Below are 14941 nucleotides of genomic sequence, written 5' to 3' on the forward strand. Positions count from 1 at the left end.
ACTTCTTCTTGTTTGTACGATCACTAGGTTCTTTAGGATATGTAACCCATCCATGGCTATATGCTTATTATGATAAATGTTTTCAAACAGAAATGAAGAAAATTTTATGTAGAAAAAGAGCGCACGCAGTATAAGCTGGATGTGATTTTATAAAATTCATTAATTGTAACTCAGGCAGTCATTGTCTTTCATATCCATACATATGTATAACCAATGTGACAAAAACATTTAGATCTCACGAGTATATTTCCAAAACCTTTTCCTACACAATTTTGGTAATAACAAATGACAATATTTGCAGTGCATCGCACAGCAGATTTCCTCACAATTCCCAAAGAACGACATTTATTTTCCTTTTTGCTAAAATCATGAAAAGGTGAAAAAATTATTTTTCATGATCCTTACTAAATTTGTATGTATCACATCTAAAAAAGTAAGACATGACAATTCAATGCTAAGAAAAAAAAATCTATTAAGATTCTGAAAAATAAAGAAGTACACAGGTTTTGTTCCTTTTTTTTAATTTACAACAATTTATCAGTAAACACTATCATAAAAATATATCACAATGAATCATTATACACACCATGCTGAATAAATAAGATGTCCACCACGTTTACGCGGAGAAAGCGGAAGTATTGCGTGCGTACAAAAAAACCCACCGCGCATTGATATTTTTCCAGTAAACAATCATAATACTTCTATTTTGTTTCCTTCAAAAAGGACTGCAATAGTTAGACCATAGGCATGTATTTCTAACGGAAACAAGATGTGTTTTTGAAACACTGGTACCCCCGTATGGCAACTTATAGCGAAGATTAAACTTTTTAAAATGCAAATCAAATACAATGTATGGTGGTACCCAAAGTAAGTTCTTGTCTCGAGGAATATACCTGTGAAATATGAAAGCCCCAACAGCAACCATTTAATAGATATGGAGAAGGTTGAAGTTTTTCAAAAGGAAGTCAAACATCAAGGTCAAGGTCAAATGATCAAAATTAATGGTGCCCAAGGAAAGGCCTACTCACAAGAAATACACATGTGAAATATGAAAGCCCTAGCACCAACCGTTCACCAAAGATGTACACTATTCTGTATACTATTATCTGTATATTCTGGGGCAATGAAAACCTATCATTTGAGTTAAACAATGGCATTTTTGTCGCTGTTCATAAGTTCATACTTGAAATCCTGTAGGTTTAAATAGCTATAATAACAACTATATTATTTTTGTATGTTTTGTGATATCATTTTGCATGACAATTAATATGTTTTATATGAAGAAGAGAACCTAGTAAGTTGAAAGAAATTGTTTCTGTTCATTTTGATTGTCAATAAAGTATGTTCAAAACAAAAAAAAAATGAAACAAGATGTGTTTGTGAAACACTGATGCCCCTTATGGCAACTTATAGCAAAGGTTAAACTTTCTCAAATGCATATGGTATCCAAAGTAAGGTCTTGTCTCGAGGAATATACCTGTGAAATATGAAAGCCCTAGCAGCAACCATTGAATAGATATAGAAAAGGTTAAAGTTTTACAAAAGTAAGTCAAACATCAAGGTCAAATGGTCAAAATTAATGGTGCCTAAGGAAAGGCCTTCTCACAAGAAATATACCGGTGAAATAAGAAAACTGAAGCACCAATCGTTCAAAAGTTATGACCAAGGTTTAAGTTTTTCAAAAGTAGGTCAAACTCCAAGGTCAAGGTTAATGGATTACAACTGTTGGTATCCAAACGAAGGTCTTGTCACAAGGATTACATATATGAAGTATGAAAAACCTAGCACCAACTGTTCAAAACTTTTGCTATAGGTTATAGCATGTTACATTAAGATTACGTACATCGATAACTATTGTACATGTATATACCCGTATTAACTATAATCTTCGATTATTAGAATGTAGCATACTTATCAAATTTTTCAAAGTGGCGAGCCACAGAAATCCATATATTTAGCACCAAAAACAGCAAAAAAGAAACACAAACGAAGTTTGTCTTTCATATGAAGCATATACATGTACAATACATGAATGTTATTAAAATTATCCTGAACAGGGCCTGATGATACAATCTAGCAAAAAAATTAATTTAGCAATTAAAGATGAAAACCTCTCTTCGTATTTATGAATCATCAAATAGGTCCGATAATTCGGGACTCTTGTCAGGCTCGGCAAGGCTCCTTATTCTGTGTTCTTCCAAAGACTTAGAGTCGTGGCGGATCAGGGTTTTCAGGGCGGGCATCAACAATTTTACCACATCCTGGTTAGATTTTTGCATGCGACAAAGGACGTAATGGATTGGACTTTTCCCTTCATTATCGTGTAATAATACATTTGCCCCATTGCGTATAAGAAGTCTAAATATTTCATTTATCCATTTTGCATCGAAGAAGTATGCTGTCATATGGCACACGGTCATGCCACGGTTCTCCCGCGCATTTATATCAATCCCAGCATCCAACAACAAACTGATCACTCTGAGACCTTGAATATCTTGAAACCTTTTCTCTATTGCAAGAGTCAATCCCCTTTTAGGTTTTTTACTTTCCGATGACAGAGAGAAGAAGGAGTGTAGAGCGTTACAGCCTTCGTTGGTGGTTAGGTTTACATCACAGCCATACTGAATTAAACACTGCACACTCGCAGCATTATCAGCGGATAGATGTAGACAGGTCTCACCTTTTCTGTTTTGCAAGTTTATGTCTATTCCTTTTGAGATTATCTCTTCTAAGCCGTTTTGGTGCCTTCTCATCGACAAAAGATGTGCGGGAGTGTTGCCATCTTTGTCCTGCCTATTCAAATCACAATCAAATGACAAAAGTAACCGCAAGATATCCAACCTGTTAAAAGGTTTCTTTACCGTCTCCGAGAGATTTGATGGTGAACATAATTTGTGCAACAATGTCTGTCCGGTATCGTCTGCCTCATCTGCAGCTACACCGCTACTCATCAAAAGTTCAAGTGACTTCAAACAACAATCTTCTATACGCACATATTTAAACAAGGTATGTTCCTTTCGAAGGTTCAATCCATTTCGCAATAGTAGTCGAAGCTGCGTGGATCCACAGATTTCCTTGTCTGAGGTTATAAACGTAAATCGTTTATACAGATTGTCGTAGCTCAATGTCTTCTGTACCTTTTTATTATCGTTGATCAAAACAGTTAAAAGTGGAGACTGTTTCTTATTTGCTCCAATCCATTTGTTGACGTCTGCTCCTTTATCACATAGGAACTGCAACAATTTTTGACGAGAGACAGAGGATTTCAAGGCGCCAATCAAAAGTGTTGTACCATTAATTTCTGTGTCCATGTCAAAGTTAACTGGTAGAAGCACTGGTATGACGGAATTTATAATTGTATCATCATCCATATCAGATTCCAGGTAGTTCATCAACAAATTCAATTGTCTATTTCCGGTCACCTCAGAATGATGGTTTAACATAAGGATCAAAACATCTATGTCTTGACTTATCATCGAAGCCACATCACGAAATCTTATAATAGAACTTTGTCGATAATTAAAGAAGTGAAGGACATGTGCCAGTATTCCAAAGAAAAGGGCTGATACAAATTCCGACTTATCCAAAGATTTACACCAATGATCTAAGGAAGAACAAACTAATTTTAACCCTTCCTGTTGAGTATCACTTAAAACAGCAACGACTGTCTTCAGGATTCTTTCCTTTGTGTTTACTTGAAGACTGGAAACAGATTTAAGAGTCCCCAGTACTGTCTGGTCAGTAGCCTCATGGTTCTCAATCAGTTTTACGAAACATGAATATTCCTCACAACGTGCGCATTGGCTACTGGCAAACAGGTCTTTCCAACGCAAGAAAGCAAATTCTCTCAATGCTTGCATCACACTCCATGAATGATTACTATTTTCATGTTTTGAACATATAGTCAAAATTGTTAAGAATTCCGACATTCCGAATGCTGCTTTGTGGTGCAAAAATTTTTCAACTATCTGTAAACATCGTCTCGAGCGTGTCTTTGAAAGCAAATTGAACGCTGTGCACCTCTCTTCATTACGTTTGTTTAAATCTATGTTGTATAACAAAAGAAGATCTAATGCACTATTCATCAGTGTAAACTTGCTTTCTTCGTTCAGTTTCTCGTAAGACGTTAACTTTTCGTCATAGTAATTAAGCCTGTCAACGAAGCTTTTCATCACCAAATGCAGGATCGTGTCACCATCTTTATTTTGTGCGTTGACACCCGCGCCTGAGCGGAGCAGATATTGTAGATGTTCTAGCATTATAGGTCTCCATTGCTTTTTCTTTGATTTAGTATACACAAAGCTAACAGCAAGATGAATTGGCGCAAAACCCGCCATATTTTTTGTATTTATTTCACATTTCTTCTCTAGGATAAGCTCAAAGACAGACATAGGCACATTCGCTAACATACATATATGTAGCACATTGTTACCTTGTTTATCACATAAACTGAAGTCTATGGTTTCCCTAATAATCATCTTCAGCAACTGTTGTTCGTCTTTCCTTACTTCCTTGTGTTTTCTAACATTCCAAGAACTAACAATCTGCATGAGTAAATTTTGGCCTTTGCTGCAAGTTTCTTTCATTGAAATTCCATATTTCAAAAATGTTTCAAAGAGTGAACAAGAAAGAGTGCCATTTATTCCATGGTGCATTAAAGGATTTCTGTTGGATATGCTCTCTCTAGAATTAACCGATGCGCCATTTTCTAGTAGTTTCGTGAGGATAGCATGGTCGTTTACAAGGAATAGGGCAGTCAGACCTTCCGTATCGCTAATATTAACATTAGCTCCTTGAGCTATGAGAAACTCTAGTACATCTTTATTCAAAGTATTCTGAAAAATATCTAGAGATAATTCAGAGATATCCACAGTGGTTAAATTTTGTGTCAGTTTTGAAGCAACTTCCACACTCTTAACGTAAGGTAGACCTCTGCGATAGATTTGTTCGAGTTCTTTTTGTTCTAAATGTGAGACGATTTCTAGGAAAACTGGTGAATCGATTTGTTCGAAAATTGCCCTAATATCTTCCTCATTTAAGGATTTCAATGATAAGCAAAGGACGTCAGCATTGGCGTATTCTTTAACAAATGTAAAGTCACCGTTTTTTAAAGCACAAAGAATATCTTCTCGGTCAAGACTTAAATTCGTCAGTATCAAAAATGCTTCAACTATGTCTTGTCTTTGCAATTTCATAGCCATTGAAATAGATGACTTAAGAATATCAGCCTGTTTTACAAATGGCAAAAGGTATTTCACGATGTCCAAAGCTGCTGATCCAATGCTTAATGTAGCCGCTTGTAGTGGTGACAGTTTTAAAGACACTTCAGAGAAGATCTGTGAATACAATGGTTCTTTTAAGATGTTTAGAATATCTTGAGTAAATACTGTTGTGCCTTGAGAAACTTTGTCATCAACCAATCTTCCTATATGCCGAGCCAAGACAACGTCTGTTCCGTGGAGAATTGTGAAAATGAAACACTCTCTCAGTTGCTTTTGCATCCAATCTCTTTCCTCTTCAAGTAACAACTGCATTCCATCCATCTGAAGGAGAGTTTGAGTAAGATACGTGGTGTTAGCCACAGAGGACCAATACAAAAGAGACCCAAAGAATTTGTGTATAGTGTCAAACTGAACATATGACAGCAGATCTGCTTCAGCTTGAGCTCTTGTTCCCTTAAAACTTTTACCTAAAGTGGATCCTTTGCAAATGACGGAGACAAATTCTTGATCAGTCATTGCTTGATGGAAACACACATCTCGAATATTGCCATGCTTTATTTCTTCCACTAGTCTTTGAGCAATAATTGGAAAGTGTTGACGCTGGACTGATATGATTTTTTCATTGTTCTGGCATTTATACTGAGATGTTCTAATTCTAGCAGAAATGAAATCAAACGAACAAACGTCGATGATATCAGATGTAGACTCTTCACCCATCATGAACGTCACAGCATCTTGAATACTAGGATGACGAAAGATCCTACTGTTATCACTGTCTGATAGGAACAAACTCAGCTCTTCAGATTTACAAGACAAGAGATGGGCAAGGTCGAGATCCAATTCTACACCAACCATCTTCCTGATGAATTCCATTCTTAATCCATCTTGATTAGGAAATTTTCTTGCATATCTATTTATTTTGCCATCTCTCAATGCAATATAGACTAGCACTGCAAATTCCAGTGGTTTCGCTATCTTCATTACGTTCAAGTTCTGCATTAAGTATTCTATAGGCGATCTAAAAAAGTCTACTCCTCTTTTTCTCAGTGCTGGAGATTGAGCAAACATTTGAACACAATGCGGAAAGCCATGGTTTGGAGATAATACAATCGCTTGTTCAAAAAATGACTCTTCTCTCTTTAAGTTCAAAAACTGGAAATGTTTTCGCATTATTTGCATTTTTTCTCTGTCATTCAAATGATCTGCGAGATCGGTGGTTACTTTAGAGACAAAGTCGGGGTTCTTTAAAACCTTCATAGCTTCTTGGAGAATGTGTGCACGTGATGTCATGATCATCAATACGTCACCGCATTTATCCATGAGAATATTGTCTAGCTGCCACAAAATTCTCTGAATATCCTCAGTTCGAGATCGGTCAAAGACAGTCACTCCAAAAATATCATCGAAGAACAAAAGTATTTTTTCATCAAACTTAACTGAGTCGAAATCTGTCGATCCATTCAAAAGAACAAAACGGAAGCCTTGTCTACATTTCTTTACTATGATATGCTTAGCTATCGCTGACTTTCCATCACCTGGTCGACCTGTTAACATGACCCGGAAGTAATTTTCTAGTATTTCCTCGGCCTCCTGAAAGGCGCACGTTTCCACAAAAACTTTGTCCTCTTGTTTGAATACACTTAAAAGCGAGGAGAATTTTCCTGAAAAATTACAACTTGCAATTAGAGACTTTTTAACACCCCCTCTTTAAAAAGTGCAGAACTTGATATTATTAGAAGTGAACAAACCTTCCCTTGAATTTGATGCTGGCTCTTCTTTCTCTGGTTGGTTTAAATAAACCAATGAGTCTTGAATGACGTTGGTTGCAGAATGAATTACCACGGGAGAATGGGGTCTGATGCCATCTGGAATTAAAATTGAAATTTACATCTTTTTTTTTGGTAAGTGAGGTAAAGCGATCAGCTAAAGGAAACACAAAGATACCATTAGGTGAATTCAATATTGCGTTTGTTATACCGTAGTTATGACGTAGGAAGTCTTTATGAATCATGTCTTCGTTGAGCCCCATTACGTCCAGCTGCTGGATGACTTCACCTTCCTCTGTAATTAAGTCACCTTTATTATAATTATATCAATTATTCTGGTATGCATGGGTTGTCCAAGAAAATAAAGCGAACTTAATATTTCATAACCTACCAGACCAAAATTATTCATGTTTTGCACAATGTTGGGAAATGATATTTTGGTCATTTTGACAAAATATATATCACAAGATTTTATTGTCATATGAACATAAAAAACATATAAAGGTGTTTTAAAATATCGGCGATTGGCGCACTGCAACTTTTTTTCTTTTGAAAATAGCATTGCTAGAGTCCCCCCCCCCCCCCCCATATTGCCAGATTATACAGAAAAATAATGTGACAAAATTTACTCCCATAACAATTCAATTATCTGGCTGAGTACTAATGTGTAAGATTTATTTAAAATGATATCATAAATGAGAAAAATATGACGTTATTCGTTAGATATTGACAAAAATGGCGACGTCGGCGGAGCACCGAACTATTATCACGCTGTACTGAGTGGTTATGACTCCTGTCCATCGGGAAAAGAGATGGAATGAAATATACACGTCTCGGACACTGGTTTATACCTGGCAAAAGAGAATCAAGGATGGATGGACTCTGTCGATGGAAGGGAAATTTGGTTGACCAACAAAACTGACGAAAAACTGAAAAGTCAGGAGCTTAATTTTGCGAGAAGTTAGGTTTATGATCGGAATGGGAAATAAATGTAAAATAATTCCGCAACGTTTAGTGACTCTAGTATGTGTGAGACGAAAAGGGTGAACAAACAACAGTGATCGATCTCAAAAAATCTGTAAACAATACAATTCTGTGAAGAGGGCATAAAACACGGACCCCTGGAAATTCCAGAGGTGGGATTAGGTGCCTGATAACTCGGGATCAGGGGACTGATAACTCGGTAACTAACAGACAATCAAATGCAGTGTTTGAAATGAATTCGTGAAGACGCACGATTCCTGAATAAATTCACAAACCGTTTAACGCCGTAAGCTACGTCAGTGTTGCGCCAACAGCTATTTTGTAAGATTCATTTAACTGAGAGAAAAATATTATTTATGGAGAAATTTTCTTGAAATTTCTATGTATTAGTATTCAAAAAATGTTGATTCTGGTGCATGCCAATTTTTAACTTTATAGAATTAGTAAAACAAAAAATATTGAAATGTTCGCGTTTTTCTGAGACAACCCTCGTATTATTTCATTACATCTTGCATCTTAATATATGAAAATTTTGTTTAATTTTGCTATCTATTGCGATGCTGTTCGCCTTTCCTTTATTTAACCTTTTCCTCTTTTTATTTTTCCTCTATATGTAACTTCAGTTTATTACCCATAGTATTTTATATGTTCTTTATAATATACAATCTCAAAAAAAAAAAAAATAAAAATAAAAAAAAAAATAAAAAATAAATAAATAAATAAATAAACCATAACATTTATGGTTCCTACAACATTTTTTTCAAAGTTTCTTTAAATAAAACTCTTACATTGTTTTAAATGCATTAAATAATGCTTTCCACTTTTAGCACAGTACTCACTTTGTCCGTCTGACACGAGGACCACACCCCTTTGCCTGGTGGCTCCGCTCCAGTCCACATCGTATGTCTCCGATATCTGATTCTTCACTCCATCATCTAAAGACACTGACCTACTGGTACACGGCGGGACAGACATTAAATTGCTCTTACAGATATCAATGGAACCCAGTCGATGTTTCGGCGTGGCGTTCTCTTTCTCTGTTTTCCTTCGTAAGTCATTAGCTGAATACGATCCTCTCCGATTCTGGTTGCTTTGCTTTGGATGATCCCAGTCTGCAAAGACGTCGAGGCTTTCGTCAGACGCTGCATTGTCCAAGACAATGGGAGGCAAATCCGGTTGCCAGTTGCTTGGTGAACCGTGGGGTGTCACAAAGTTGTCATCGGGTTCGGAGTCGGACTCGGACATACTTTAGTTGTTGAGGGTATTCTTTTCGCGAGTCTCTGGATGTTTATATATGCATGCATGATATATCTACAATGAATAACTTTGATTTACCATATCATTACAATATGCAAAAAACTGATTTCTCTCAGATTACGTCAACCAAAACAGTTCTAAAATATTTCATCACTGGATTTTCCATCAAGGCAGTTAACTACGTGGTTTCGGGATTTTCTCCCCAACCACAACGGTCACACTTCATAATTCCCTGACGTCCTACATGACAGTTCGTGTATGTCCCTTAAACTTTCTGTCTCATTGATTCGGATGAATACTTCACTTAGCATGAATGTGGTTTTCACGTCCTAATTCTAGCTAGCAACAAGGAAGAAAACATGGATTGTTTATTTTAATTTTAGTTGATGGACACTTTTAATTTTTCTCGAATCAGAAGACCGTAAGAGGGTATATTGCATGAAATGACTGTGAGTCCTTGTCAATGTAATTATATGTACTTGAATCATAACAAGTGTTAAAAAAATATGACAAATTTTCACAATTATTTATATATCCGAACTTGCTGCTATCTAGACTTCACAAGGAAGTATCTATAGCCACCCCCTCCTGGAATATTCAGAGTTCTTCAATTTCTGTGTAAAAGTAAAGGAAAAATGTCCTTGGACCCCTAGGAAACCAAATCCCTCTTGAAATGGCTAAGAGAGTCATGTATCTGAAGAAAATTGACTTATGAAAGTATCCCCCCCCCCGCATACACACGAAATACGTTTTTCAGGTTTGGGCACTTGTTTACGTTTTTTTTTGGGGGGGGAGCTTTTTAAAAAATTTCCGACCCTGATATTTGTTAGGGTTGATGTGAAAAATCCTGAATCCGCCCCTGCTTTAGTAATGAATGTATTCATTAGAATCGCACCTGGACTACTAAGTATTCCGTTTTTTAAGTGATCATAATACATGACGGTTTCAAATTACACGGCAGATAAGCATTATAACATGGACTTCTAATGCAGTACAGTGTTTGGTATGTTGATCTATTAATGACGTCAAAAGCTGTTCTAATTTTACATCTGATTCAAAGTCCGACTGTATGGAGATCCAGACTGGTATATCAATGGATGATCAAGGCCGGAGGGAATATTTTCATCTTGTTAAACTTTGTCGATTATTACTAGCGTAACAAACGTGTATATATATATGTCGAAATCGGTCAAAATTTTGATTTACTTTAATAATCAATTCACATTTTTAACTGTACACTATGAAAAGCATCGTTGAGTTCTTGTCATATTTTTTTTATCATAGAGTTATTTAGACGTTTGTGCATGGACATGCATGTGATCACTGAAACTGAATTTCAATTTAATTCACAAAACCAGTCAGTCTTGCGTACTCAAATTCTGCGTGTCGTTGTGGAGTTAAACATGGAAGTCTCTGTCTCTAAAAGTAATTTATAAACTCCCTCAGGCGCGGATCCAGGATTTTTTTTTTCAAAAGTGGGGAGAGGTTTTTCACATCAACTCTAACAGATGTCAGATCCAGAAATTTGTTGACAAGCAAAATAAAAAAGAAAAAAAAATACCCAAACCAACTAAAATATCGAAAACAAAAAAATATTATCAACTTCCCCCAACCTGAAAAAAAAAAATCATTCTTCGTGGTGGTAGTGGTTTGGGGGGGGGGGGGGGAGGTGGATCTCTTAGGGGCGAGAGAGAAGACACTTTCCTTAGTCTAAATTCTTTTTTCTTCATATACATGACTCTTTGTACAATTTTAAAAGGGGTCCTTCTTTCAAGGGGGGGGGGAGGGAGGGTTCCAAGCTAATTTCCTTGTTTTTATTTGTTTGTTGTTTATCGTCCATCTTGAGAATTTTTCACTCATATGGAGACGCCACCACTTGCCGGTGGAGAGCTGTATTTTGACCTATACTCGGCACTCAAGGCCATTGAGCAGTAAGGGATCTTTTTCGTGCCAGCATCTACTGCGACACGAGACCTCGGTTTATACGGTCTCATCCGAAGGACCGGTCTCCACGTCCCACGGTGAGATTCGAACCCGCGACGTAGGATCAACTCCTTACTCCGCGACTCTAGAGCAGACGCTCTACCACTGCACCACGAGGGCGACTATTTACATTATACTCGATCTGGAAGTTTAGTATAATATTATTTTTGGTAAACTATTTCACTATCACACACTAAATAACAAAAAAACTTATTATACTGTTGATATTTACTTTGAATTTCACAAACTCATAAAACTTTATACTAGTATTTACGAAACAAACAGTTATCAAAGCAGTTGTTTTATATGATTTAGTAAATCCTCAGAGGTCTTTTTTCAGTTTTATTTAAGAACTTACGATTAAGACGAAAAATGACATTTTGCAAATAACTATGTTTTTAGAAATAAATTTGGAAATCTTTTTCATCTTTTTAAAGAGAATTTTGGAAGATATATATACCTTTTTAACTTTGGGGACCTCCCCTCTTAGATCCGCGCACGCCCCTCACTTCTAAACGTTCATCGTGTACATGAAAGCAAAATAACTGTCCATAGTTCTCTTGATAAATGTTCTCTAAAATTGAACGCGAGTGTGTCTATGTGTGTGTAAAAAGCATGCAGTGTATTAGTGTAATTAGAGAGAGAGAGAGAGTGAGAGAGAGAGATTTAACTTCTAGTACAAAGTGATTCACTAAATGTGGGTCCATTCTATAATACGTACCTAAATTGCGTCTGCGTCCATTCTAACTTTCTTACTTCTACCAATTTTTTTTAAATCCTTAAGCAAGAGATTCTTTATCTTTGTCACCCACAGGTAAGTATTCCACATCAGTGAGTGTGGTTATCAAACGTGTGTATTATAGGTCATGGAATTCCGCTTATTTGCTATGAAAAGCCAGTCTCAATTCAGAGTTATCTTTCTTTAATTAGTATCGTCCTTTTGACAATTTTTTTTTTTACCATTTTCTGCAATGACTTTGCAATATTTCAAGAAACTTCATATGGAACAAATTAATGAATGTAACATATAGGTAATCTGTATTCCTTGCAATTAATTCACATGAACTACATACATCTCTTACCTGATTAATCTTCTTGCTTCCGTCGATCCGAAAATGGTCAAAGAAGTTCCACTTGTCTAACCTCTTAAAATCAGTAAAAGTATACTTATCTGTATAAATTCCACTGAAGGGAGTATGGATGTTGCCAAAAGTAGCAGAAAAAATTGTTATAGTGTGTGAATCATTACATCTCAGAGCAACACTAACCACTAACAGGAAAATCGGAATGGCCGAGATACACAATTGGTAAATATGTTATATAAACTATATTGACAGTACTTACATGAGCAGATTCTTTATCTTTATTACTCACAGGTAAATATTCCACATCATTGATAAATTAACATAGTACCTGACCTTTCATTAAAACGCCCCAGTAAATCATACAATAATAAAAAAAAAATACAAAAATTCTATACAATTTTCACAATTTTTTTAACTTGACATTCACAACTTCCTGTTGGCGACCAGTTCTTGTGCACTTTCTTTCTGCTTTGGGTATGATAAAAATCACGTGTTCATCTGAATCAAACCACACACCCCTTTCAAGTTTTCTCGCAAATATGGGTAGCGGATGAGCAATAATGACAAAATTTCAATAATTTTTCTCAGTAATTTTTATACATTTCACAGGTACGATGTCTTTTCGGCACTCATTTTCAGTTTATGACGTTACTTTTCGGCACTCATTTTCAGTTTATGACGTTACTTTTCGGCACTCATTTTCGGTTTATCCTATTAAACCTCTCGCGTGCTTCTTTTTAATAATCTTTGCTGCCATTTTGCTATAAACCTTCTTCTTTTGAGCTGTACTTTCATTTATAATTATTTTAACTTTGTCCTAATGTTATATCTAAATTCATTCATTTCTGCGTAAGTCTTATTTGTATCATAAGTTTCAAAATTAGTGTCCAAGACAAATGCCATAATGACTTAATATTTCCGTGCGGCGATAGACGAGACCCAACGTAGGTTAATGTAATAGTATATGACGTTTTGTTGAAAACTTTCGATTTAAGATTTTACAGCAGTTGTGACATTTCTTTTAAATCAACCTTCATATATAATTAAGTTAAGAATTATTGCTTGAATAAAATAAAACAACATAAATTTCCATATCCTCAATCGGCGTATAGCAGATGACAACTTCTCCGTGTTTGATGACTAGGTTTTCACAAATCAACCCGCATAAGAAAAATATTTTGGCAGATCTAAATCGAAATCGTTGAAAAATCTCAACTCCGGATAGACCTTCCCAAGGATTACTCTTATCCAGAACTTCCAATGGATTACTCCTATCCAGAACTTCCAATGGATTACTCTTATCCAGAACTTCCAATGGATTACTCCTATCCAGAATAGTTCGTCTATGAATCCTCATTATATTCCAAAGAAGCATTCTGGTAACTATTTTGGATTTTGAGTTGAGATACCTGAGACAGACAAATCTGGAACGAAATAAATTTCTACTTCTTTTAATTACAGTGTTACTTGAGACCTTAAAGTATCCATAGTTTATTTTTTGGTCTTAAAGCTAATATGAAATGAATCTTAGCCTCTCTTTGCACCAAGTCATTATCGGTATTTAATTTAAGGATGGGTCATACATCAATCACAATACGTTGTTACGTTACAATAATTACGCCATAAGGTACACAGGAAACAAACACGCACTGATATACGTTAAGAGATAATGACAAAAGAGACCGTCCTGCCGTAGGCCGTCAAAAGAACAATAAAATTAATCTACAATGTGTTTTTCCGACAAATTGAAATCGGAAGATTATATCAGATTGTGTTTCTGAATTGATTTACACCAGCGGGTGTCCAGAATGTGTGTTTTATAAAATCTTTACACCTCTTAGAGACGTACGTTCTTTGATCGTTAATCCATATTTGTATCGCCCCTTGATTATCCAGAGGGTTGTACATGCTTTTATCTTGAAGTGTTCCTATAATAAACCTAATATTTCAAAATGTTAGGTAATAGACTGCTTTCTCCAGAACTTCAAAAAGTGTAAATTGAATGTGAAAGCAGTTTAATAAACAACGTTGTAAGACGATTCCAGTTTCATGAAGTACACGACTATGAAAATTTTGTACTTTCTTTTTGATAATGAGGCTATCGTTTAAAAAACAGTCAAGTATATTTTCAAGTGATAAATTGCTATACTATGGAGACAAGTTTTACCACAAAATGGTATGCAGAAAGGTCACAGGTACTTGTGGACAGCCATGCAACATCCACCACCCTTTTAATGATTTCTAATACATTTGTAATTACATGTATATTTATATATGCATACGAATTTCTTTATTTTTAATCTGTTACTATTCTTCTACATGTTCCTGTTCAAAAATACCAATATATCATGCATTTCCTAGAGCACCGTCCCTTGATGTTTTCTGTAGACTGGCAACCATTAATATATATAATTTATTTACATTTATACACTAACATGGTAAAACTTGTTTATTTTTTACTCAGTTATTTATTTATATTTTCTCAATTTTATATGATACATACACTATTGAATTGCTAGTCTATATATTAGTTATGAGGAGGAATACTGTCCAGACAGTTGCACTGCTGAGACATGCAGAGCTCTGTCCCTTGATATCTTTTGTAGTTTAGAAACTCAGTATACGATAATATAATATATATAAT

The 14941-nt window shown here is 35.6% G+C and overlaps 1 protein-coding gene across 1 annotated transcript; it reads right to left on the reverse strand.

Annotated features, from left to right (window-relative positions):
* Window positions 1-509: 509 nt before the first annotated feature.
* Window positions 510-9258, reverse strand: LOC133177452 (uncharacterized). The gene is made up of 4 exons (XM_061312481.1): window positions 8812-9258; window positions 7200-7283; window positions 6971-7087; window positions 510-6883 (listed from the first exon to the last, which is right to left on the reverse strand). Exons 1-4 carry the CDS (start codon window positions 9215-9217, stop codon window positions 2124-2126), a joined length of 5367 nt encoding a protein of 1788 aa, XP_061168465.1. The 5' UTR covers window positions 9218-9258; the 3' UTR covers window positions 510-2123.
* Window positions 9259-14941: the final 5683 nt, after the last annotated feature.

This window comes from Saccostrea echinata, unplaced genomic scaffold (assembly GCF_033153115.1).
Source record: "Saccostrea echinata isolate AGI-Se365-2 ecotype Australia unplaced genomic scaffold, CSIRO_AGI_Sech_v1 ptg000154l, whole genome shotgun sequence".
NCBI classification, from domain to species: Eukaryota; Metazoa; Mollusca; class Bivalvia; order Ostreida; family Ostreidae; genus Saccostrea; species Saccostrea echinata.

Coding starts and splice junctions, on each gene's coding strand:
- LOC133177452 (XM_061312481.1), bottom strand. CDS start 9,217: ATGTCCGAGTCCGACTCCGAACCCGATGACAACTTTGTGACACCCCAC. Junction 7,284..8,811: donor CCTCGTGTCAGACGGACAAA/GTGAGTACTGTG, acceptor ACTTAATTACAG/AGGAAGGTGAAGTCATCCAG. Junction 7,088..7,199: donor CTTCCTACGTCATAACTACG/GTATAACAAACG, acceptor TTTTAATTCCAG/ATGGCATCAGACCCCATTCT.